The following is a 25824-nucleotide window of genomic DNA, read 5'->3' on the forward strand; positions in this document are numbered from 1 at the left end:
TGAACATAAATTCAAACTCAGTTTTGTTGACTGATGATACTTCTGCCCTTGTTGAAAGCAATGACCCTGAACAAATTCCTTAAACTGCCACAAAACTATTAGACTGTTTAGAAAACCGGTTCCAACTAAATGGGCTAAAATTGAGTATTTGGAAAACACATTTGCTGCAGTTTCAAATTAAAAACTCTAAGGTAAAATAATTCCACATTAGCTGTAGAAACCAAGAACTGAAAGAAGCACTGTGTTAATTTTTAGGCATGCATTTGGATCAAAATCTATCCTGGTCTCCACACATAAAGTATTTAGCAAGTAAATTAAACAGCCTGACATTTTAAATGAAGATTCTGTCATATTCAACTAGCATGGAGACAAGGAAAATAGTTTCCCACAGTTACTTTGAATCAGTTGTAAGGTATGGCATTATTTTTTGGGGAGGCAAAAACAAAATGACTAGAATTTTAAAATTACAAAAATCAATTGTTAGAAATATGTCTAATGCCAAACCGAAAGTATCCTGTTGTCCACTGTTAAGAAATTTAAAAATATTAAGTGCTCCATGTTTGTCGATTTATGAACTGATTATTTTTGTATACAGTAATCCCAAGTTATTCATGGACAATAACTTTAAACATCAATACAGTACTATGAACAAGGAGAATTTCATGCTTCCCACTCATAGATTAAAGCTGTTTGCACAAACCCCAGAATACGTGGGCATGAAAATTTACAACATTATAAAAAAGAAACAAATCTTCAGCATGGAGATGGGGCAAGTAAAGTAAAAACTATCACAATTGTTAGTACAGAAATGATATTATTCCTTAGAAGAATTTCTTAATGATAATATGACAATATGAGCAAGAAAACAAGTGGCTGAAATGTTTTGTTAATTAAGTTTAGAAGTTTTACATCTAATAAATGACCGAAATAATTATTCACTATTTTTACAGTAATACTATTGTTAGGCTACACACAGCCTCTGTAAATTAATAATTATTGTTTCTGGAATACACATAAATTATAATTGCAGTATTGACGAGTCCTCTGTACTTGTGATTTATCTCTGTATGATATGGGACAATAAAAATTCTGATTCTGATTCTGAAGCACTGGATGACAGAGAACATGTTTCTGGCATTTTTCTATATCTTTCAAAAGCATAACTGACACAGACATTTTAATCCACAATTCAGGCTAGAATGGTGTCACAGGTATCCCAAACCAATGAATAAGATTGTACCTAGAAGACAGGCAGATAATAGTTATAGTAATGCATTGTGCAATCAAAGAAAATGTCATTATAACATAAACATATTAATACAATAAATCACTAATTAAGGATGGTTTACCACAGGGCTCTGCTGTAGAATATGTGTTGTTCCTCCTTTTAATCAGTGATGTAAACAATTTTATTGAAGAAAAGAAAATTATTTGAAGATGATACCACCATTTAAATGGATGGCAGACAAATCGTCGATGGAAACAGTAGTAGCCACTGCAATCTGTTTGATTCACAGCTGGCTTTGACTAAATAAGGTAATAATAAATAGAGAAATAGCCGTGTTCAAATTACTTTCCACTCTTCCTCTTTTATAGATGAATTTGATATAATTTTTGGTGTTGACAATGCATTATTGAAAACTAAAGTTGTAGGAATATGCTGTAGAGTAATTTAATTGAACACTATATGACACTGTGACAGCTTATACTGTATCCTAAGGACTTTTCCACTGGGAGCTGAGTTTCTTTAGAAGATAAGTCCAAGATAAGTCCATACTGAAGTAATTTGTTTAAATCACTGTTGACTATTTGGCTTTTGTTTTAGCACATGAAGAATATAACAAGGACTTAAAACTTTGTTTCAAGAACTTATTATCATTTGGCTGTTTCCATAAAGCCATCCATGACATTTACAAAGTACCTTTTTTAACAGATATTCTACAATACACATAGTGAATTGCCATTTACAAAGAAATTAGGGATGAATAAATGATTGACACATCACCACTATAAACTATGCAAAAGGTGTTTATACCACAACAATAATAAAGAAAGTAAACATAACATCATACAAAAATGTACACATCATATAACACATCTCAGTGTAGAACATCACTGTATTAGAAAAGTATTTCACTTATAATAGTTAAATTATTCCATGTCTTAAAACAGGCTCAAAATAAAAATTCATTTAAAAATAGACTTACTTCATTTCTGATGGAACATTGCTTTTACTAAGTAAAAGAATTCTTGAAATTTCAAACCACTGCATTTGTAAATTAAAATGCAAATTATTGTAAACTTGTATTACTTAATTTAATGTTGTTTACTATTTAATTTATTATTTTTAAATTATAATTTGCAAACTGGAGTTTGCAGTCTCTCTCTCTCTCTCTCTGTCTCTCTCTCTTTCACTCTCTCACTCTCACTCTCTCTCTCTCTCACTCTCTCTCTCTCTCACTCTATTCCTCTAATTTGACTTGTCCTATATCAAATGTACTATTGACATATATAATGAAGTAAAAGTGAGCAATAATTGATTATGACAATTTATTTTTGTCTACAGATGGTACAAATGTGTTGAGTCATATGAACATACCGAGCAGTTGAGAACTATCTGTGTCTATTTGTTAGCTTTGATTACATTTGGTCAACAACCTACACACAAAGATTGTCAGATAACTTTCACAGAACATATAAGAGTAATTTGATATCAGCTTACAAAAAAGAATTAATATTTATAAAACTGGAAAGATATATTTGCAACGTTGCCTCAAGTCTAATCATTAATTGCAGAAATTAATTTGGTGTGAAAAAACATTGCCTTCTGCAACATGGTGGGAGACAGTTATCATAGTTAGATCAACAAATTCCTGCTGGCAGGTGGGATAATATGAATTGTATATTTGTGTAAAGCAAGGTTTCCCAAAACTGTGTTCTGTGCAGTGAATATGTTCTCTCTGAAAAACTATCAATAGCAGTGGTTTTTCTGACATTTTGGCAATACTAATAATTTTTTAAAAATTTATTATGATTTCTGTGTTTTAGCTAGATTTAAAATTGAAGTAATCACTGAATAAAACAAGTTTTCTCATTTTTTTAAAATGTATTTTTCTTCAAACTAAATGTTGTTCCAAGTATCAGGATTCTCAAAGTGTTACATCAGAGGAAAAATTTGGGAACCTCTGTTGTAGATAATAGTGACAATGATCCAAATTATACTGCAGAGTTGCTCTATGCCAAGATAATTGATAACCATTCCGGAAACAGACAAGTTAGTGCTTCTGGTGAATTTTCAGGTATCACTGCATATCATTAAAATTCAACATTTGTTATGTGGTTGTTGACGATTTACTAAATATTTTATATATTATGGAGAAGAGACTGGTATGTCTACAATTTTGTAGGCAGAACAATAATGACATTATTCCAGAAAACATTTTGTTCTTTGAGGCACAGATCATAAAACTTAGGTCAACTCACCCCAGTCATAAAATCAGTTTAGTATCAGATGAGAAGAAAGTTCAAATGGCAGTACCACAAGCCAGTGTTCTAAGTTCCATATTGTTTTTCATCTATATTAATGACACAGACATCTCAGATAACGTAGCTACAGCCAGAATATTCACAGACAACAGCAGTGTGATAAAAAGTACTCAAAAAGAATCCTTGTAAATAGCTAATGACAAAGTCCTATTGCATATTCACTCCTGGTTCAATGCTAAGAGGGTGATACTAGATGTAAGCGAAACAAATTACTTGAAATTTGGGAAAAGAAGTAAAATATATATCAAAGTCCAGTGATGTGTGTTCAAGTCTTAGAAAAAATAAAACCTATAAAATTACTGGAGATAATTGAGTTATGCAGACTACTGCCTAATCTCACTTCCGACAGCTTTACCCAAAATTTTTGGAAAAGTAATGTATTCAATAGAAGCTTTGCATACTTGTAAAAATGAAATACTAACAAAATGTCAATCAGGTTTCAGAAAGGCTTTCCAACAGAAAATGCTATATGTGATTTCACTCATCAAATATTAAAGGCTCTGAATAACTGAATATCATTCACTGGGATATTCTGTGACCTCTCAAAGGCTTTTGACTGTGCGAATCATGAAATTCTTCTAGATAAACTTAAGTATTGTGGTATGAGTGGGAAACTGCACAAATAGTTTAATTCATATTCAACTGTAGAAGGTTGAAATTAATAGTACAGGTAGTCTGCAAAAACCAGCAGAGTCCTCTAACTGGGTAGGTATCAACAATGGTGTCCCACAGCGACATTTATTGTTCTTAATATATATTGATGAATTGCCACTCTGTATTCATGAATATGCAGAGCTAGTTCTTCTTTACTGATGATACAAGTATAGCAATCATATACAACAAACAGGAATTAGTTGAGGATATTGCAAATAATGTTTCTCAAAAAGTTATTAAGCAGTTCTCTGCTGAGAAAATGCAGTAGATACAGTTCTCTACAGTAAATAGCATAACACCATTGATAAATATAGTCTTTGAACAGAAGTCTGTTGCTAAGGTAGAATATTCAAAATTTCTGGGTGTGTGCATTGATGAGAAATTGAATGGGAAGAAACATATTGAAGATCTGCTGAAATGGTTAGGTTCAGCAACTTATGGTATTAGGGTTATGGCAAACTTTGGGGGTAAACATATAATTAAATTTGTCTAATATGCCTATTTTCATTCACTGCTTTCATATGGCATCATATTTTGGGGTAATTCATCATTAAGAGGAAAAGTATTCATTACACAAAAATGTCTAATCAGAATAATAACTGGAGCCCACCCAAGATCATCATACACACATTTATTTAAGAAACTCAGGATATTCACAATACCTTCGCACTGCATATATTCACTTATGAAATTTGTTATTAATAACCCATCCCAGTTCAAAAATAATAGCAAAGTGCATAGCTACAATACTAGAAGGAAGGATGATCTTCACTATTCTGTTTTAAATGTGACTTTTGTGTAAAAAGGGGTACGTTATGCTGCCGCAAAGGTCTTTGATCATTTACCAAATAGTGTCAAAAGTCTGATGGATAGCCAACCAACATTTAAAAACAAATTAAAAGAATTTATTAATGACAACTTCTTCTACTCAACAGATGATTTTTCAGACATGAAGTAGTAACATAAAAAAAATTAAAAAATATACATATTGCGCAAAGAAAATTTTTGTTAAACCAACATGTTTCACATCATTATGAGTTGTCGTATCCATGATCTATGGAACATGCATTAATGTAATGTAATGTATGCAATGACACTTGCACAGAGACTCAACTCAGCCCAATTTGCTCCAGGAATTATCTCAAATTTTGCACCACATGAAGTGCACAAGATGTTATGCTGTGGCTATTTTGGGGTACCACCGCTTGTTGTTTAAAGTAAACCTGTATGGTAAGAAGAGGCCTAACCAGATATCAAGACACAGTCATTTGCACACACACTATGAGTTCCTGTTCAGAAATGTTAAAGTACTTATTGTACCTTGACTACACAATATACTAACTCAATACCCAATGTTGCCCAGGTATCTTCTAAGAGCTGCAGTTTCATCAAAATAATCAGGAAAAATTTAAAGCGCTCTCATAATCTGGCTTTCCCCATTCTATTTCTTTCTCCCCTATTCCACCTACCCCTTCACACTGCACCTCACCCATCTGCCTCCTCACAACCCATCCCTCTTCCCTCTCCCTCCTGACTCCCTCTTCCTTTTGCACTCCTCTCAATCTTCTGCCTGGCTCTGACACCTACCCTTCCTCCCCACTCTCTCTGTCCATCTCCCATCCCTCCTCAATCTGTCCATCATCTCCTTCCCCTTTCCGTGTCCTTCTCCTCCTGCCACCTCTCCCCGTCCATCTCCTCCTCTCCTCTCTCTTTATCCATCTCCTCCTTCCTCCTCTCTCTTGTCCATCTCTTATATCTCCTGGTTTTCACAACTATCCCCACCACAATGGGAGATATATGGTTCTTTCCAGACAATAAGTGGAATGTGTACTAAGTTTGGTTGAAATCAATACAGGGTTTAGGAGGCAATGTGAAAGATATGTACATATATGTGTAAATACATCCATTTTTGTAATCTACTACCATTTTACTCATGGCTTCACATGCATATGTGTGTCACACACGTTGCACAATCTCCTCCTCCCCCCTCTTTCTATCAGTCTCCATCTTCCCCCTATCTATGTCCATCTCCACCTCCCCAATGTCTCTTGTCAACACCTCCTCCCTCCTCTTCTCTGTCAATCTCTATCGCTATACCTCTTACTATATCAGTGCACATCTCCTCCTCCCCTCTCTTACCTCTCTGTCCATTTCCTCCTTCTCCCCTCTCTCCGCCCATGTCCTCTTCTCCCTTCTCTCTGCCCATCTCTTATGCCACATCATTCTCACTCCTACCTTCATCCCCACCACAACTGGAGGTGGCTCCTACTCCAACAGCACATTTTTACTCTGTAATTAATTATGTTGGCAAATATCAGTTTTCGGGTTTAAAAATAACTGAAACAATTGTATCTTATAATTTTAAATTTTAAAAATATTTTCATATCTAATGAACAATAGTTGTCTGAAGTAAAATATTTACAGAATCATACTACATATAAAGTGCTTTTTCTTGTTAGGAACATAAGCATGCACACACTTGTGTTCTCATAAATTTGTTTTCCATTAGTCGTAAGAAAATAAATATTGTACTTTGCAGTTCTTAAGAAGCAAATGCCTTTTATATGTAGCATGATTCTGTAAACATTTACTTCAGACAAATGCTATTCATCAGACATGAAAAAGTTTTAGAAATTTCAAATGATGACAGATACAATTCTTTCAGTTATGTATAAACCCGCAAATTTCTATTTTCCAACGTAATTATTCACAGGGTAAAAACTTGCTGTGTGGGTAAGAGCCACATGCTGTTGGGGTGGAGATGAGGGTGAGAGTGAAAATGGTGTGGCATAAGTGATGGACAGAGAGAGGGGGAAGAAGGAAATGGACAGAGTGATAAGAGGAGGAGATGGGCAAAAAGAGGTGGGAGGGGGAGATGTACAGTGAGATAGAGGGGAGGAGGAAAAGGACAGAGAGAGGGGGAGAAGGAGATGGACATAGGGTATTAATTTGAATTATTCTGTGCTCATTAGTTATGTGTATACATGCACACATATTTCATTTTTATACTTTCTGTTTTGTTATAAAATTTCCTTGCATATTTGGGCAACATCGATATAATATTTATTTTTTATGAGTGGTTAACTAACAAAAGAAGGCAAAGCAGAAAGGTGGAAGGAGTATATAGAGGGTCTATACAGGGGCGATGTTCTTGAGGACAATATTATGGAAATGGGAAAGGATGTAGATGAAGATGAAATGGGAGATACGATACTGCGTGAAGAGTTCAACAGAGCATTGAAAGACCTGAGTCAAGACAAGGCCCCGGGAGTAGACAACATTCCATTAGAACTACTGATAGCCTTGGAGAGCCAGTCCTGACAAAACTCTACCATCTGGTGAGGAAGATGTATGAGACAAGCGAAATTCCCTCAGACTTCAAGATGAATATAATAATTCCAATCCCAAAGAAAGCAGGTGTTGACAGATGTGAAAATTACCGAACTATCAGTTTAATAAGTCACAGCTGCAATATACTAACACAAATTCTTGACAGATGAATGGAAAAACTGGTAGAAGCCGACCTCGGGGAAGATCAGTTTGGATTCCGTAGAAATATTGGAACACATGAGGCAATACTGACCCTACGACTTATCTTAGAAGAAAGATTTAGGAAGGGCAAACCTATGTTTCTAGCATTTGTAGACTTAGAAAAAGCTTTTGACAATGTTGACTGGAATACTCTCTTTCAAATTATGAAGGTGGCAGGGGTAAAACACAGGGAGCGAAACGCTATTTACAATTTGTACAGAAACCAGATGGCAGTTATAAGAGTCGAGGGAAGCAATGGTTGGGAAGGGAGTGAGACAGGGTTGTAACCTCTCCCCGATGTTATTCAATCTGTATATTGAGCAAGCAGTAAAGGAAACAAAAGAAAAATTCAGAGTAAGTATTAAAATCCATGGATAAGAAATAAAAACTTTGAGGTTTGCTGATGACATTGTAAATCTGTCAAAGACAGCAAAGGACTTGGAAGAGTAAAACAGAATGGACAGTGTCTTGAAAGGAGGATATATGATGAACATCAACAAAAGCAAAACGAGGATAATGGAATGTAGTCGAATTAAGTCAGGTGATGCTGAGGGAATCAGATTAGGAAATGAGACACTTAAAGTGGTAAAGGAGTTTTGCTATTTGGGGAGCAAAATAACTGATGATGGTCAAAGTAGAGAGGATATAAAATGTAGACTGGCAACAGTAAGGAAAGTGTTTCTGAAGAAGAGAAATTTGTTAACATCAAGTATTGATTTAAGTGTCAGAAAGCCATTTCTGAAAGTATTTATATGGAGTTTAGGAGTTTAAAGGTATGGAAGTGAAATATGGACGATAAATAGTTTGGACAAGAAGAGAGTAGAAGATTTCAAAATGTGGTGCTACAGAAGAATGCTGAAGTTTAAATGGGTAGATCACATAACTAATGAGGAGGTATTGAATAGAATTGCCGAGAAGAGGAGTTTGTGGCACAACTTGACTAGAAGAAGGGATCGGTCGGTAGGACATGTTCTGAGGCATCAAGGGATCACCAATTTAGTACTGGAGGGCAGCATGGGGGGTAAAAGTTGTAGAGGGAGACCAAGAGATGAATACATTAAGCAGATTCAGAAGGATGTAGGTTGCAGTAGGTACTGCGAGATGAAGAGGCTTGCACAGGATAGAGTAGCATGGAGAGCTGCATCGAACCAGTCTCACAGAGAACCTAAAAACTGCAAGGTTCGCAGGACTGCTTCTGTAAAGTTTGGAAGGTAGGAGACGAGGTACTGGCAGAAGTAAAGCTGTGAGTACCGGGCGTGAGTCATGCTTCGGTAGCTCAGATGGTAGAGCACTTGCCCGCGAAAGGCAAAGGTCCCAAGTTCGAGTCTCGGTCGGGCACACAGTTTTAATCTGCCAGGAAGTTTCATATCAGCGCACACTCCGCTGCAGAGTGAAAATCTCATTCTGGAAACATCCTCAAGGCTGTGGCTAAGCCATGTCCTCGCAATATCCTTTCTTTCAGGAGTGCCAGTTCTGCAAGGTTTGCAGGAGAGCTTCTGTAAAGTTTGGAAGGTAGGAGACGAGGTACTGGCAGAAGTAAAGCTGTGAGTACCAGGCGTGAGTCGTGCTTCGGTAGCTCAGATGGTAGAGCACTTGCCCGCGAAAGGCAAAGGTCCCGAGTTCGAGTCTCGGTCGGGCACACAGTTTTAATCTGCCAGGAAGTTTCATATCAGTGCACACTCCGCTGCAGAGTGAAAATCTCATTCTGGAAACATCCCCAAGGCTGTGGCTAAGCCATGTCCTCGCAATATCCTTTCTTTCAGGAGTGCCAGTTCTGCAAGGTTTGCAGGAGAGCTTCTGTAAAGTTTGGAAGGTAGGAGATGAGGTACTGGCAGAAGTAAAGCTGTGAGTACCAGGCGTGAGTCGTGCTTCGGTAGCTCAGATGGTAGAGCACTTGCCCGCGAAAGGCAAAGGTCCCGAGTTCGAGTCTCGGTCGGGCACACAGTTTTAATCTGCCAGGAAGTTTTATATCAGCGCACACTCCGCTGCAGAGTGAAAATCTCATTCTGGAAACATCCCCAAGGCTGTGGCTAAGCCATGTCCTCGCAATATCCTTTCTTTCAGGAGTGCCAGTTCTGCAAGGTTTGCAGGAGAGCTTCTGTAAAGTTTGGAAGGTAGGAGACGAGGTACTGGCAGAAGTAAAGCTGTGAGTACCGGGTGTGAGTCGTGCTTCGGTAGCTCAGATGGTAGAGCACTTGCCCGCGAAAGGCAAAGGTCCCGAGTTCGAGTCGCGGTCGGGCACACAGTTTTAATCTGCCAGGAAGTTGCATGTACAGTGTTTTATCTAAATTGTATTAACCCTGGTAACACCAATGTATTTTCCAAGGTGTGTGTGTGTGTGTGTGTGTGTGTGTGTGTGTGTGTGTTGGGGGAGGGGGGAGGTATTTTATGCCTGCCACAAAAAAAGCTTTTTATTAATTTAGTTAACTGTTGTTAACTTTTATTAATAACATCCTTTTTAAAAAGGCTTCAGGACCTGCAAATATGTTTTAGCAAAATTTTGGCAATAGTAAAATGTTTTCCTTAATGTGTACAGCAAGGGGAGAGGTACTTCTGACCACTAAAAAAGATTTTAAAAAATACAAATTTTGTTAACTGTCACTGACTCTTTCAAAATGTAATTTTTAAAGGTATGCGGATGTGTATGAAGGGTCTCAAACCTGAGAATGTTAATATGACATTTGTTGCAAAAAGTCACATTCACTATGAAGACTTAAATTTTTGAGTTAAGTTTTACTGAAAATTTTAAAACAATTTCAGAATTTGGTATAAGAAATGATTAAACACAATAAATATGTTACCAAAATTTTAAAATATAAAATACATGAATAGGTTACATTATTTTCCAAAGGTTTTGAAGTTATTCTATGATACATGAATATAATACTTGCTTTGTCAGTAAAGAAAATTATTTTTGCTTCTTTGGTACATGATGGATGATCATTTATGTATAACATGAACAAGAGTGGGCTCAGTATTGATGTCTATGGTATACTTCCACTGATTATTCCATATTCTGAAGATGATATGTTTCATTGAGATTTTCATACAATCATGGATTATTAAGAAGCACTTACTTAGTATCAACTCTGGAAAGATGAATTATGCAAGACTTTCCAGATCCACAAGGTTCAATTAATAAGAATTCTAATAGTATAATATCTGAGCTTTTTGATGAGAATGGTGTGAACTGCAGAGAATATACCAGCTGGCAATATTTTGTCATTCCGATTTTGTTTTTGCTGATTTGCAGATTGAAAAATGACATGTTCTGCAAAGACACCCTTTGAAATCCAAATTGAGACTGACAGCACAATTTATATTCTCAAAGATTAATTGTTAACTTTAATTTAACTGTTCAACACTAACTAAAAAACTGAATGTGAAACAAACACATCATTAAATAATAAATGCAACCTTATTACAGCGTTAACAAGCTAAATAAAATACATTTATATGAAAGGTTTCATTGAGATTTTCATAAAATCATGGATTATTAAGAAGCACTTACTTAGTATCAACTCTGGAAAGATGAATTATGCGAGACTTTCCAGATCCACAAGGTTCAATTAGGTACCTTGAAGCTAGAACAATGCCTCTGACTGCACCAGGCATTATAGGTGCTTCAGCATGCTCTACTGATGTTTCAACTATTATGCATGCTCCTTTAGTGAGATCTGTTCTCCAAGACCTAAAAAAAGAGTAATGGCAAATTTTTACAAAAACCTAATATGGCTATACAAAACACTAGACCAGATTTTCTTTCTTTAAGATGATTAAATTCTATTTAAAAGTGTGTCTGTAGATAACTTAGAATGTAAAGCAAAGAGACTGGCTGATGCAGAAATAGTAATGTAATATTTATTAACAATCAGGACATGAGCATTATAAATAAAAGTTACTGGTACAACAAAAGCTTTAGTTCATGAAGATCTATGTGAAAACATGATAGATTTCATAAAGAAGATTAACTGATTTGATATTTGCTTCGATGATGTGGTTGAAATAGACTGTTTCTCGAATACATATAAACCCATTCTTTGCAAAGGGCTGTAATGTGTATCAGGGAGTATTTTACATTCTGAAATATTACTAGACCTGTCAATTCTCTTTTTGAAACCCTGCTAATAATTGCATCTTGGAATTTCACTACTACTGCTACTACTGTTGATGAAGACTGGTGCTACTGCTGCTACTAGCTAATTAGTAAATGTTTGAGTCAATTTGTCATGCTGGTGACAAAAATAAATAAATAAATAAATAAATGACCTAAAAAATGAATTAGTGATTTTACTGAATATAATATGAATGATTGTGTGTAGCAAACAGAACACTGTGTTTATTATATAATAATTGAATCCAGATGTAACAGTATCGCATGCTCTTATTCCACAAGATATTGTGAACAAGCTTAAAATTTAACCCTCCCTTGCTGGCCAAACACTGATGATGAAAATTTCTGTCAGTAGCAGGATTCAAACTGGTTACATTCAAACTGAGTGTCACCATGCAAGTGTGCATTAACAACCTTTGCTATTGAGGAACATGGATCCAAATCTAAACTGTTGTCAACAATAACAAAACACAGTGTCACTATTTAGGTGTTACTTATGGTAATGATAGGACTGTATGAAGTATTTGGGTTCAAGATGACATGTGAAAACAATCACAGAGAATCTAAAAACTAACATGATCATAGTTTTGTAAAACAAACTACTCTCCCCACATTGTTGTGTTGAGGCATCCTGAAATGCACATAAGTGCCAATAACAAGAAAACATGCTCAATGTACAGATATAAAAAGGGTTACAAATATTGCCAGTGGAAAACAGTTTCTCACTGTAAATGTACAAGAAAAGTTAGAAGAAAACAAAAGAAGACATACTTGGTACAAACAGAGAATGGACCAGAAGAACTGCCCATCAAGTTTAAATAATTGAAGGTGAAAGAGAAAGTGGTGCTGATACATCAATGAAAAAGTGAGGATTATTAACAGACATTCCTCAGAGCAGTATGTTTAGTGGTCATCCATGTTGTATAAACGACTACGTCGAATATGAGAGTGTAGCAGTGCCAGACATATATTGACAATGAAAACACTGATGCAGCGACCTACAGATCAAACGCTACTACACTAGTGAGCATTAGCAGTTCTTCTCTTCTTATGGAAGTGGATAGAATACAAATAATGCACAGTATTAAAAAGGAAACACAATATAATTACCAGGCTTCTGCAACAATACTGAAATTATATGAATAGTATGAGACTATTAGAGGATTGTAATTGGAAGGTCTAACACATGCAACAACTGTTTATTATGAGACCATCAGACATTTAAAAAACCTCAGTATTGCTCAGAGCAGCATGTCAAGGTTCAGATACATACCTGTTGAACCTTGACTTTGTAAGCTATGCATGTATCATTTCTGTTCGCCCTGAAGCCTTAGTACATAAATCTCCATTAATGCCATTAATGACTTTGTCAACCTGATGTATATTTTGATTTATACTCCTCTAGGTAAAATAAAAAGTCAAGGAAAATGGGAAAAAATAAACTGTTTTTCTCCATGCATATATCTTCCTCTTCCCCATTATGATTGAAGTACACTTTTATTGCAACCATTAATCTTGTTTAAATAATCAAATGAAACACATTTACATTTTAGGCAGTATGTTATTTTACTTGTGTTGTGATTTAATAATTGAAACTGGCCAGCAGCATAAATAAAATAACATATGGACTGAAGCAGAAAATTACTTCATTCAGTTATTATACTTCAGCTGTTGAACCTCATACCACCATACCTCTGTGGCAGAACAAGGTGCAAGACTTGCCCTGTCCACCCATTCCAGTCCTGTAACAGGCTTATCCTATACCCCATCAGAGGCAAGGCCACCTGTAAAAGCAATCATGTCACATACCAATCCTGCTGTAAATACTGTACAGACTTTTATGTTGACATGACTACCAACCATCTGTCCGTCAGTATGAATGGAAATCACCAAACTTTTCCCAAGAACAAAGTTGACCAGAGCACAACATGCTCAGTTTCAGTCTGCTTCACAACCTGGTACATTTCGATCCTTCCCTCCACCACCAGCTTCTGTGAACTATGCAGATGGGAGTTATCCTTGCCACACATACCCCACTCTCATATTCATCCTGGCCTCAGTCTGGGGTAACCCACTGTCTCCGGACCCTCCACCCAATTGTTTTCCCATCCTCTGTCCTGTCAGTCCTTCCAGTTCACATCCCCATGTCACCTTCAGCATGTGTCACTCCCCACTGGCCCCTACAATCCTGCATTAACATGCCTAGCCCATATATCTGCCACCCGTCCCTCATTTCTAGCCAGCAAACTGACTGCCTTCCTCTAAGCCACAAGCCACCCAACCGCAGTCCCTCTCCTTGCCTCCTGTGATCGCCTTTACTCCAAAAGTAGTTACATTCTACAAGAACTTTTCTACAACATTTTCAATGTGTATTCTAATTTACTGTTTAAACAGTGGCTTTCCACACATAAAATTTAGAACTGAAACTTTTTGACATTCACAGCAGTTCTGTGTACTGAGGAACTGGATTTGGTTCAATTTTCAGTTGCTTGATAGTTTCACAGACATGTCATCCACTTCATTCTGACGAATTGTGAATTGTAATACTACACTTCAAATCAACAACAACATAAAGAAGAGCAGCAACAGGGGAGTCATAAAATGAAGTGATTACTATGTTAACCAAAAAAAGTCTCAGCAATCAGAAAATGATTGCAGGAGGCAATGACAATACAAATCAATTTACCTGAGCACACAATAATCTTTGGAAGGCAGCGGAGCCATGCTTGAGCACACATACTGGAATACTTCCCCACGAGTATCAGGTTTTGCAACAACCCTCCATTTTAGAAGAGAATGATCCCACATATGACGCTCACGAAGTACCCTTTGTAACAGCTCCTGTGGTGGTGCTTCAACTTCCGTGCTGACCCGCCACAGACGAAGTGGATGACCATCACCAACTTTTTTGTATGACATTTCCACTAAGGTATCAGCTGTGCATGGTACAAAGATCCAGCCTCTACTTCTGCAATAAAGTAACAAAAAGAAACATTTACTTTAATCAAAAAGTTCATTGTCTGTTTTCTGGTTGTGCTCTTGTTATACATTTGGGAAACATGACTAATGGTCATTGTCTAATAATAAAACAAAAACGCTACAAATCAATGCCTGTGTTAATTTAGTGTGAGATCATATTTCATGACCTAAAGTTGAACTTTTGCATTTATATTTATTTTCAGAACAACATGCACAGATGTTTGGCCATACATACACAAAGGAATTTTAGCTTATAAAATTTCATGTAAATGATAGGTCTTTATTGATGCCTGTCTTAAGAAAGTTATTGGAGAATATACTCAACAACAGTGCTGATGGATAATTAGCATGTCCTATTCCTACACTGACATGATTGAAATTTATACTATATGTGAATTTTCACATGGTGAAATCCAAAGCCTTGTATTCATTTTAATTGGCAATATACTGATACAGTAACAACCAGCAAGCATCAAGACAAGTAATGGAACTATCTTTATACTGTGGTACTGATATGTTATTACTTTTTGTTTTTCACAATACAGGTTACATTATTGGTTATCATCAAGTCTACTTCAGCTTACTTCCACCTTCCTGAGGAGTAACCCTGGATATACACATTATTTTAGAATACTTTTACTTATGATAAGGGCAGTTCTGAGCACTACTGAATCTTGTACTCCACAGTATTTACTAAATCTGGGTATTTTAGGCAGTGTTCTTTAAGTTATGTGGCATCAATTTCTTCTTTCACTTTATCTACCTGACTATCTTGATCCACAGCTTGTAGGATACCAGATGAGAAAACATGAGATAGGTTTCTCGTGATTGATGTCTGGAGGATTCAGACTGGTTGGCATGGGGAAGACTGTTAAGATTCTAGTGATCAAGTGCTGGAGCATTTATTCCAGGGTATCAGAGTTTGAAGGACTCCTAAAAAGCACTGGGGTTCACATAATACTGGACACAGGAACCCGGATAAAACCTGAAATCAATGGCAGTGAGATTTTTGGGATAAAAGTAAATGTCAAAAAGATATATTAGTGGAAAATAAAGGTGGAATATTTGTCACAATAGACATATCCACAAAGAAAGAAATTGGACCAACATGCAGAATTGTTTGGGCATACTTCAGTACTAATGGTTGATATCAAGGTATAGTTGAATCTTTCTATTGGCAACTAGAAGTGACCAAAAACTTTAGGGTAAACTTCAGCTCACTAATATGTATCACTGGAACAGATTTTAATCATCCAACAATCAACTGAGATAATTATAGCTTTTTTCATTATGTTCATGACAAGATATCCTGCAATACAGTTCTAAATGACTTCTCTGGAAACTGTCTAGAACAGATAATAGAGAAGCCCACTCTTCATGAATCTATGTTGGATCTAGTCACAAGAAATGGGCATGACCATTTTGTTAATGTTCACATTGAAACTGGAATAGATGGCTATGAGGCAGTTGTAACAACAATGATTACTAAAGTATAGAGGGCGTGATTTACACATTCATAAAACTAATTGAGAGACATAGCTAAACAAGAATTGGATACATATGAACATAGTAGAACAGTATGTGATGGGAGGGGCCATCTATGTTTCACAGTGTTTGTAAAGAAAGAAACAGAAGTCACTGCACAATATATATGTAAAACAAAGTATGGGACTCTAGAGAGAGAAATGGTACTGGAAACTTGTTTGGGTGTTAAGAGGGCAATGCATGAAGCTTGCAATGATTACCACAGGACAATCTTATCAAAACACATCTCACAAAATCCAAAGAAATTCTGGTCATATGCGGGGCTCTCAACAGCACCAAAGATAGTTTCCAGATACTCATGGCTAACAGTAAATGAAATTGAGGGTAGCAAATCAAAAATAGAAATGCTGAACTCAATGTTCAAACATTCCTTTAGAAAGCAAAATTAATGAGTACTGTTCCAGTTTAACACTCATACCACTGCAAAGATGAGTGATATAGATAATATAAGTGGTATGTATGTAGACTTTCCCAGGGTATATTACTGGTAAAAATCTCTCAGGTTTCCACCTGGGTAACAGCTTAAAATGCCACAGTGTGTGTCACAGTCATTCTGGAAACATTGTTCATTTAAAACCCAACTCATGTTTTTCTCATCTCATGTGTTGAAAGCCGTGAACCATAGTAATCAGACAGATGAAGTATTCATTGACTTCCTAAAAGATTTGACTTAGTATCACATCAATATTTTCTATACTAGTTACTACTCAAGTTTTCTTTATTGAGTTTTGAAACACATAGCAGCATGATTAACCCATATAACTTAGAAAGAAGTCATGTAATCTATCAGATGTATCAATCAATAATGCCATACTATCAACATGCTTCATTTCATGTACAACTGGTGGGTCATTGCAAGTGGTGAATAACACCATGTCTCTGGATGACATGTCACTTGGGCCCATCAGCCACCCAAACCACAGGCACACTCTTACTTCTGTTTGTTAGCTAGTGTGGCTTCTCTCCACAGCTGACTGAAGTACTGATGATGACTCTGCACTCAACTGATTGTTCTTTGAACTGCTTCATGTTACAAATGGGCCTGCTTGGTATCTGGCAACTGTGAAGTTTTGCCTGTCACTATTAAATTCTGTCTTGGTGGATTGTGATACCATTTGGTTCAAGTCCTGCTTCACTTATGAGCACTATACACCAGCAAAATTCACACTGTGTCTATTCCAGTTATTTTGATTTTTAGTCTTGGAATGAAATGAAATGATCATATTGCATTGTTGGCTGGGAGGCCCCATTCGGAGGAGTGCGGCCGCTGTATTGCAAGTCCTTTTTAGGTGACGCCACATCGGTGACTTGTGAGTCAATGATGATGAAAATGATGATGAAGGACACACAACACCCAGTCCCCTGCCGGGAATCGAACCCGGGCCCCTGCGTGGTATGCGGTAACACTACCGCTACGCTACGGAGGCGGACGAGTCCTGGAGAATTCATAGCATTAATAACTATTATGAACTATGTGTCATTTATACTGTGTTGCAGTGTGTACAGAAAGTGCTGACAAATGACTTTTGTGCTCTAAACTGGGAATTTCTAAACAGAGCTTGATTAGTGATTGGTGTCAGTGTTCATAAAACTTAATAAATTTTTTATTTCATTTTTCTTTTTAAGTAATCTAATTACTATTTCAGTAACTGGATGCAGTAGTAACAAATTAATGGAGAAGAAAATTAATAAAAGTGTGGAGAGTTTTCCTTTATTTTTAAAATGTCTGTTTGTAGGACTTCAAGCCTTCCAAATGTCAATAAAAAGTTTTAAGAGAGATCACCATAAAGTTATGTAATGTTTGGAACACAGATTAAAAGTTTATGTATTGTTTCCTACTTAGAAACACAGTTTTCAAATCAGTTAAAATGTATGAGAACCATAAAAACTAATGCAACTCTAACATACTAAAGAAAAACATAATGATTTACAAATTCTACCTGTCTCTTGCTTCCTTGAGAAGAGCTGTAGTGCAAGCATAAAGATACCCTCGCCAGTCTTGGTGCATGTCACTGCCTAGCTCCTCCATTGTAACTGGAACACTTTCTTCCATATAGTTAAAGTGACACTGGGAGAGCATTTCGTCTGTCACCTGTAAAATAAATTTCATGAGTAAGTACAAAAATATAATGTCCCACAGTATAAGAAAGTTTTATGACACTTATTTCTGTTGCATTGTGTGCAACACTGTTCAATATCAGTTTGAACAGATACACAATAACGTTATATTAAATTTAGCTAGAGATGGCATGGCGATTCGATGGAACTGTTACGAGCATATTACACAGTCAGTCTGTAGACGAAATTTAACAATTTGATAATGGTTACAAATAATCTTCATTCAGGTAGAGCATGTACACTTGTGATGCTAATGGTAATGCTGATGGTGGTGGTGATGGATGATGTGAGGTATAAGGTCTCTTCCTCTTCTTAGTATTTAAATAATTTCACTGCTAATGAATAACAACAATAAAGAGAAATAGGCACACACACACACACACACACACACACACACACACACACACACCTCACATTTGTTTGTTTGTTTGTGTGTGTGTGTGTGTGTGTGTGTGTGTGTGTGTGTGTGTGACAGAGAGAGAGAGAGAGAGAGAGAGAGAGAGAGACAGAGAGAGAGAGAGAGAGGGAGGGAGGGGGGTGGGGAGAGGCAAAAGCACTGTTAGGTGTATAATATGTGGATACAACAACAAGAATTTATGGATATACAATGTACTGATGACAACAAGAGATATTAAATAACAGCTGACATAATATCAGTTCATAGTGGTAATACGATTGTGATAAAATTTTATTATTATTGTTTGTGCCACATGCCTTTGAAAAATCTTTACAGATCTGGTAGGGTACATGGAAGAAGACCAAGGAAACTGAGAACATTTTGTATGTGCTCAGTAGGATTAAGGTGTGGTAAAACTGTACAGCACATGCTGGTTGGTTAGATGTTCTCTGCATGAGATACAGCAGGAAATACAGGATCTGTTACCACTCATCCACTTGACTGTGAGTGGTGTTTCAGTGATGGATCTAGGCATTCTGTACAATAAAGACAGGGACCAGACAGAATTTATGATGTTACAACCATCCCTATAACCAAAAAGGCCGAGGTGTTGTTTTCCACTGAAACTGAGCCAGTGAGAATCACTTCATCTGTTGGGAATTGTGATGTATCCTGTGTCAACTGGGAGCAAACCAAAACAGCAGGGGTCTATTAATCATCAGTAGTTCAAATATACAGTGAATAATGGTACCAATTAGAGAAACAGCAACACCATGGTCACTCAGTGTGTATGCCTGGGAGCCCCATTCAATGTGTTGAAGAGGCAATTCTCACAGCCAGTAAGGAAACAGGGTCTAACCATGGGCAAACTGTGGTGCACATTAGGCCAAATGATGCCTGCTGTCTGTGCTCTGAGGTAATACTTGGATCACTCTCAGCAACTGACAGAGAAGGATGAGAATACCAGCCTTGGTCACAAGAGTTTCAACAAAGCTCACTATCTGCAGCATTGTCCTCAGAACAGATCATGGCTCCCCAGTTCTGAGTAGGGTTGAAGGCTTGGACAGAAATTCAAGTTGCATGTGAGGCTGTTCATACAAGACCCAGTATCAGAGGTGGGAACAAAATTGTAACTGGACTCACTTTGTGATGTCACAGTAAAATTTAGAGAAATCATAAGTTCAATTGTACTAAAGTTCCCCAATCACATTGTAATCATCAGAGGAGACTTCAGTCATTAAACAGCCAATTGGGATGGTTACAGTTTTGTTAATGGTGGGTGTGACAAGATATCCTGTGAAACATAACTAAATGGAAGCTGCTTATAACAGTTAGTTTTAAAACCCACTTTTGATGGAAATGTATTAAACCTAATGGCAACAAAAAGACCTGACCTCTTTGAGGATATACACACTAAAACTGGCATCAGTGACCATCAGACAGTCGTAAGAACAATGACTACCAAAGTACAAAGGGAAACTAAAATAAGTAGAATGATTTATATGTTCAGTAAATTAGATAAAGAAGTAGTAGTGTCATATCTCACTGGGGAATTTGTAACTTTTAGCTCAGGACAGGAGCATGTAAAAGAACTATGGGTCAACTTCAAAAGTATAGCAGACCATGGGACTGGATACATACATCTCCAGTAGAGCAGTTTGTGATGGGAGGAATCCTCCCTGGGGTACAGTCACCACAAAGTGCCTTCTAAGGAAACAAAGACGTCAGCATAATAGGTCTAAAATGAAGCATAGGCCCACTGATTAAGAGATTCTGAATGAAACACATTTGGCTGTCAAGAGAGCCATGTGCAAAGCCTTCAATGACCACCATAGCAAAATATTTTCAAAAGATCTTTCACAAAACCCAAAAAATATTTGGTCTTATGTAAACACTGTTAGTGGCACCAAAGTTAGTATCCAGTCACTCACAGATGATACTGGGGCTGAAATTGAGGGTAGCAAATAAAAAGCAGAAACAATAAACTCAATTTTTACATGTTCCTTTACAAAAGGAAACCCAGGAAAATTACTCCTTCTTATTACCTGCAACATCTCACAGATAAGCAGTCACACTGATCCAGCTTCAACATCACAAATGAGACAGTGAGCACTGAGGCTTCAACAATGGACTTACACACAACAATGGGGCAGATTGCAACATCCATACCACCACCAACACAGGTCACAACAGTGAATTTGTCTCACAGTGTTCGAGCCCCTTGCTCCTCAGGACTCATATGTGATATTGCAACAGAGTGCTATCTGACACAGAAGTGTACAAAAGATTAATACTTTGCCCAGGCAAATTAATATTATGCCAATTTCTTGACATGGTGAACTTTTACTGATGGACTTATCTCCTCTGCCTGCCATTCCAGCACCAATTATGAATACTCTGGCACAAAAACATGCATGTGGCAGAAGAAATCTTGTATCGGTCCCACAAATGGCAGCCACTGCCCAATCAATCACATCTGATGTGAGTGGTATGGTGATAGGAGCACTGCTTCAATAAATTATAGCGTGAGTACAGCAACTGTTGCATGTTTCTTCTTCTTCTCCTTCTTTCCCCCCCCCCCCCCCCCCCCTTCTCACCAAACACACATACAAAAATCTGATTCCCAGTGCAAGTGGTTAGCATATGGTACGGAGTTGTTCACAATAAATGCAGTGGTGACTCATTTCAAAGTTGACATTGAGGGTACAAAACTTACTTTTTATACCAATTATTTGACATTGGCAGGTTCTATTCATAACCCATCAAGAGACAGTAGCCAACGGTGTTTTCGACATCAGGATTATATCACACAGTTTATGACCAATTTCCAGCAACTCCACAGGGCAGACAGTGTCACCACAGATTACCTTTCCTGGATAAATATCTTCTTGGTGGATTTCAATTATGATGAGCCAGCCAAAGCACAACACTGAGATAAAAAAAAAACATGCATCCTTCTAGATAACATCACGACTGGGTTGAAAATAGTATGCCACACTATGCCTGGCTACTCTGTGCAAGTTTGGTGAACATAGCACAAAACAACATTAAACCCTTCATCCCACTCCACATGCAGAAGGCTATTTTTGACCAACTACATGGACTGTCACACCAAGGAGTATGTCTCACAACCAAACCAATAATAGACCATTTCATATGGCCTAGCACCAAATACGACTGCAAAAATTGGACACAACCTTGTACAACTTGCCACTGCTGTAAGACACAGCTGAAACATTATCAAGTTCGATATCTATGGGCTCCTCCCGGAGTCCGGAGGCTTCCAGCACATTCTCCCTGCAGTTGATTGGGTCATCTGCTTGGTCAATGTTGTACCTCTCCCTGACATCATAGCAGAAACTGCAGCAAGAGTATTTGTGCAATCATGAGTGTTACATTTTGGCTGTCCTGCTTTCATCAGGAAAGACTGAGTCAGCACTATTTACTGAATTCTGTAATCTTTGTAGTGTGCAGCACTTCTGCACCACACATATCACCCTCAAAGCAATGGGTTGGTGGAGTGGTGGCACCATACACTAAAAATGGCACTCATGTGTCATTTGTAATGGTTGGAAAGAATTCTTGCGGTGGGTGCTTCTAGGCATGCATTATGCATATAAGGGAAACCTACATGCTTCATTTGCTGAAATCCTATACAGTGAGCCACTCACCCTACCAGCTGACTTCATATTGCCGACATGGACCACCCACAGACAAGAAACTACCTACTCTCCAATGCAACATGCCTCAGAATACCACCTCCATGGCCACATGGCTCACCCAAAATTTTTGTACATCCAACTCTAGAAGATTGTGATGTTGCAGGATGATACGATCTGCCCTGCCTTGTAGCCACCATGTTCAGGCTCCACAGAGTGATAAAATGTGGAGCCAATGCCTTTGACATTCTTGACCATGGGAAACTGACTGCTGTACAATGCATGGATTCTGTGGGATACAAATAGCAGAACATACACACGTACAGCACTCAAAATGGCAATTCTCTTGCTCCTTAATAGCATGCATCCAAAACTGACATGTCAAACGAAAACAACACTGTTGTAGTGCATCTCAATTTGCAGCAATTTCAACCAGAAGAAATGAGAGTAAAACTGGTTGACAAACTGCATGGGGAACGACAGGTTGATAACAGGTTTCTCTCCAAACAATTCACTTGCAGCTACGAACTCGCCACAATGTCAAACCAACCATGATCACATAATTATTATCAGCTGATGGAGTCCTTACCATCACAGCTACTAAGATGCAGCACACACTCTCATGCTCACAGACAGAGGTTAAGGCTATTGCAGCATGATCCTGCTGCCCCCACTGCCTAGTCCTCTGCCTCTCCTACCACACTCCAATGCAGACCAATAGTCATGCTGCAGCCAGACCCACCAATTTCCTCTCCCAGCTTATACCACAATACCACGAAAGCTGCGTTATGATTACGTCATCTGTGGACACTTTGATGACCTTTGTCCCCCCACCCTGTGCTTCGAACTACTGGGGAAGGGTGAGCAGTGAGACTGCTGGAATGAGACATCTTTGGTTGAGATGGTTCTTTCTGAACAACAGATCTGTGCATGGACTTTTCTCTCTATCATGGTGCTGGTAATAAAGTATGTATTATCTACAATGGGTGCCTTAGTTATTCTGTTATGAGTATTCCTACCCGGATCTATCACAGTTATAAAACATCACTTATGAGAAATAATCAAGATTGTCTTTTATTTATTATTTGTTTATTTATCAGGTTCTATAGGACCATGTGAGCCAAAGGTATTTGTGCATAGAACAAGTCTACATCTACATGGTTACTCAGCAAATCACACTTAAGTGTCTGGAAGGGGATTCATCAAACCACCTTCACAATAATTCTGTGTTATTTGACTCTCGAACAGCGCATGGAAAAACTGAACACCTTTATCTTTCTGTGTTAGCTCTGATTTCCATTATTTTATTATGACAATCATTTCTCCTTATGTAAGTCAGTGTCAACAGAATATTTTTGCGTAGTCAATACACAGTTTACAGAATGCTGATTAGATCAAAAAATGTGTGACTTATTTATGACAATACGTTTTGGGGGACACATTACCCCATTATTAAGTTCTATAAAACAAGAAAACACAAATCATTACATCCCATTACTACACATATGAGTACTGACACACGTATAAATATATCTGTAGTGCCCTGCCGTAACACATACCTTGAAGGTAATATGCCATTAGGCATGCAATACCATAGGGCAAGCACAAGTGTGTCGGTATGTGTAGTACTGTAATGTAATGATTTTTGTTTCCTTGTTTTGTAGGACTTAATAATGAGGTAATGTAGTTCTGAAACATTTTGTGGTGAATAAAAAACACATTTTTGATGACTGGTATGGAATATTCCCAGTACAGATAAGTGATACAGTTGTTCGTGGCTTCACAACAGATAAAGAATTAAATACTTCATAAAACCCAAAAGAGGAAGTGTTATTCAAGTGTATACCTTTTCCATCTAATGTTCACCGAATAAATGTGGCAGTTTTTTCCGAATGAGTCAATACTGTCAGCAACAAATCGCATGATGGAATATATATGTACAAGAGAGAAATGGGTTAGATTTTGGAGACACCTGAAGTTCACTATGACACTGCAAATTGGTCTGACTACCCATTTATCAGCTAAGAGTATTCTTGGTGAGTGCACAGAGTTGCTCCAAAGTATAACACCAAATGAGATAACAGAGTGAAAGTAAGCAAAGTAAACAAAGTATCATGTCAATAAAGGAAAAAAACTACCCATGTACCAGCTTATTTACCAAAATGTCATGCAGGAAATAAATAAAATGAAATTGTGACTGGCAGCACCAAGTGTTATTTGTTTGTAAAGCACCATTTCTAATGGATAAAACACAAAATAAGAACATGTAAATGCTGTTGAGTGCACTTACTGTGAAAAGATGTTTGTGTTCTGTGATAAGGTAAAGAAGACAATCATGAGCTGCCCGATTTTCAGCAAGCTCAGGCTGCAGTTGAAAAATGGAGGGAGCAAGGCATACTGCAATATTGCTGGCAGTCATCTGATTGACACTGGAATGTTGAGCTACACATGATAACAGCCACAATAGAGCCTGTAGTGCTTCTCGGTGTTCATCTGGTAGCAGAAGCAGTGCACAACGTACAGCTTCAGCACGGAGGCTTGCCACTGATACATCTGAAAACAGGAGACACGCATTGTTAAACATGAATCAGATTCCATCTTTTACAATTTATAAACCAAAATTAACTTCATTTTTCCACAAAAAACACTATTGAGGCAAACATACTGAATATGAAATGTGTAATGTAAAAGGTATTGCAAAGTAAGGAACTTTAGGTCCAAGACTGTCATAACTGAAAAGGCATACTAATTTTTAAAATGCTATTGTCAATATATCCAATTAATGAAAGCTATTCTGGAAGATCTAAGTGAGGTTTTACCGATTTTTAAATGTTTCTTGCATTGATTTCCTTACGTCCATTTTGGCATTGTTCACCTTTTCTCAAAAGGGCTTTGATTTCTTTGAAGTCTGTGATGAATCTCTCTTTGTTTTCATGGCAACTTTCTAAGAACTGTCATGGCAGATCCTTCCCATCTCTCACATCTGTATTTGGCACATGGATGTTTACAGCATACCATACAAATTTTCTGAATTTTAGTAACTAATGCTCCACATCTTTGTTCCCAGAGATGACTGTTTGAGGTTGATTGGTTAGATGATCTGCAATGTTTTCTGTCACATTTATTATGCAAAATATATGGAATGATGAAAAAATTTGTTTGAGGGCATTGCTGCAGCATATATGCAACAAAGTGTGACTCCAATGTGGGTATATAAGCACTGACATGTAGGCAAAGGATTGGTGTTGCATTCTTGTCTTTCCAACATGTGTGCAGTAAAT

General features: G+C 37.4%; 1 protein-coding gene across 1 annotated transcript in view; it reads right to left on the reverse strand.

The window, feature by feature from the left end:
• Nucleotides 1–25824, reverse strand: part of LOC126470792 (stAR-related lipid transfer protein 13) — a 254057-nt gene that overhangs the window by 7383 nt on the left and 220850 nt on the right. The window contains exons 11-14 of the mRNA XM_050098802.1: nt 24834–25096; nt 18310–18461; nt 14532–14813; nt 11243–11422 (exon numbers count right to left, since the gene is read on the reverse strand). Of these exons, the coding sequence (XP_049954759.1) occupies nt 11243–11422; nt 14532–14813; nt 18310–18461; nt 24834–25096 (877 nt within the window). The remainder of the gene's footprint in view (nt 1–11242; nt 11423–14531; nt 14814–18309; nt 18462–24833; nt 25097–25824) is intronic.

Source organism: Schistocerca serialis, chromosome 3 (assembly GCF_023864345.2).
Source record: "Schistocerca serialis cubense isolate TAMUIC-IGC-003099 chromosome 3, iqSchSeri2.2, whole genome shotgun sequence".
Classification (NCBI taxonomy): Eukaryota; Metazoa; Arthropoda; class Insecta; order Orthoptera; family Acrididae; genus Schistocerca; species Schistocerca serialis.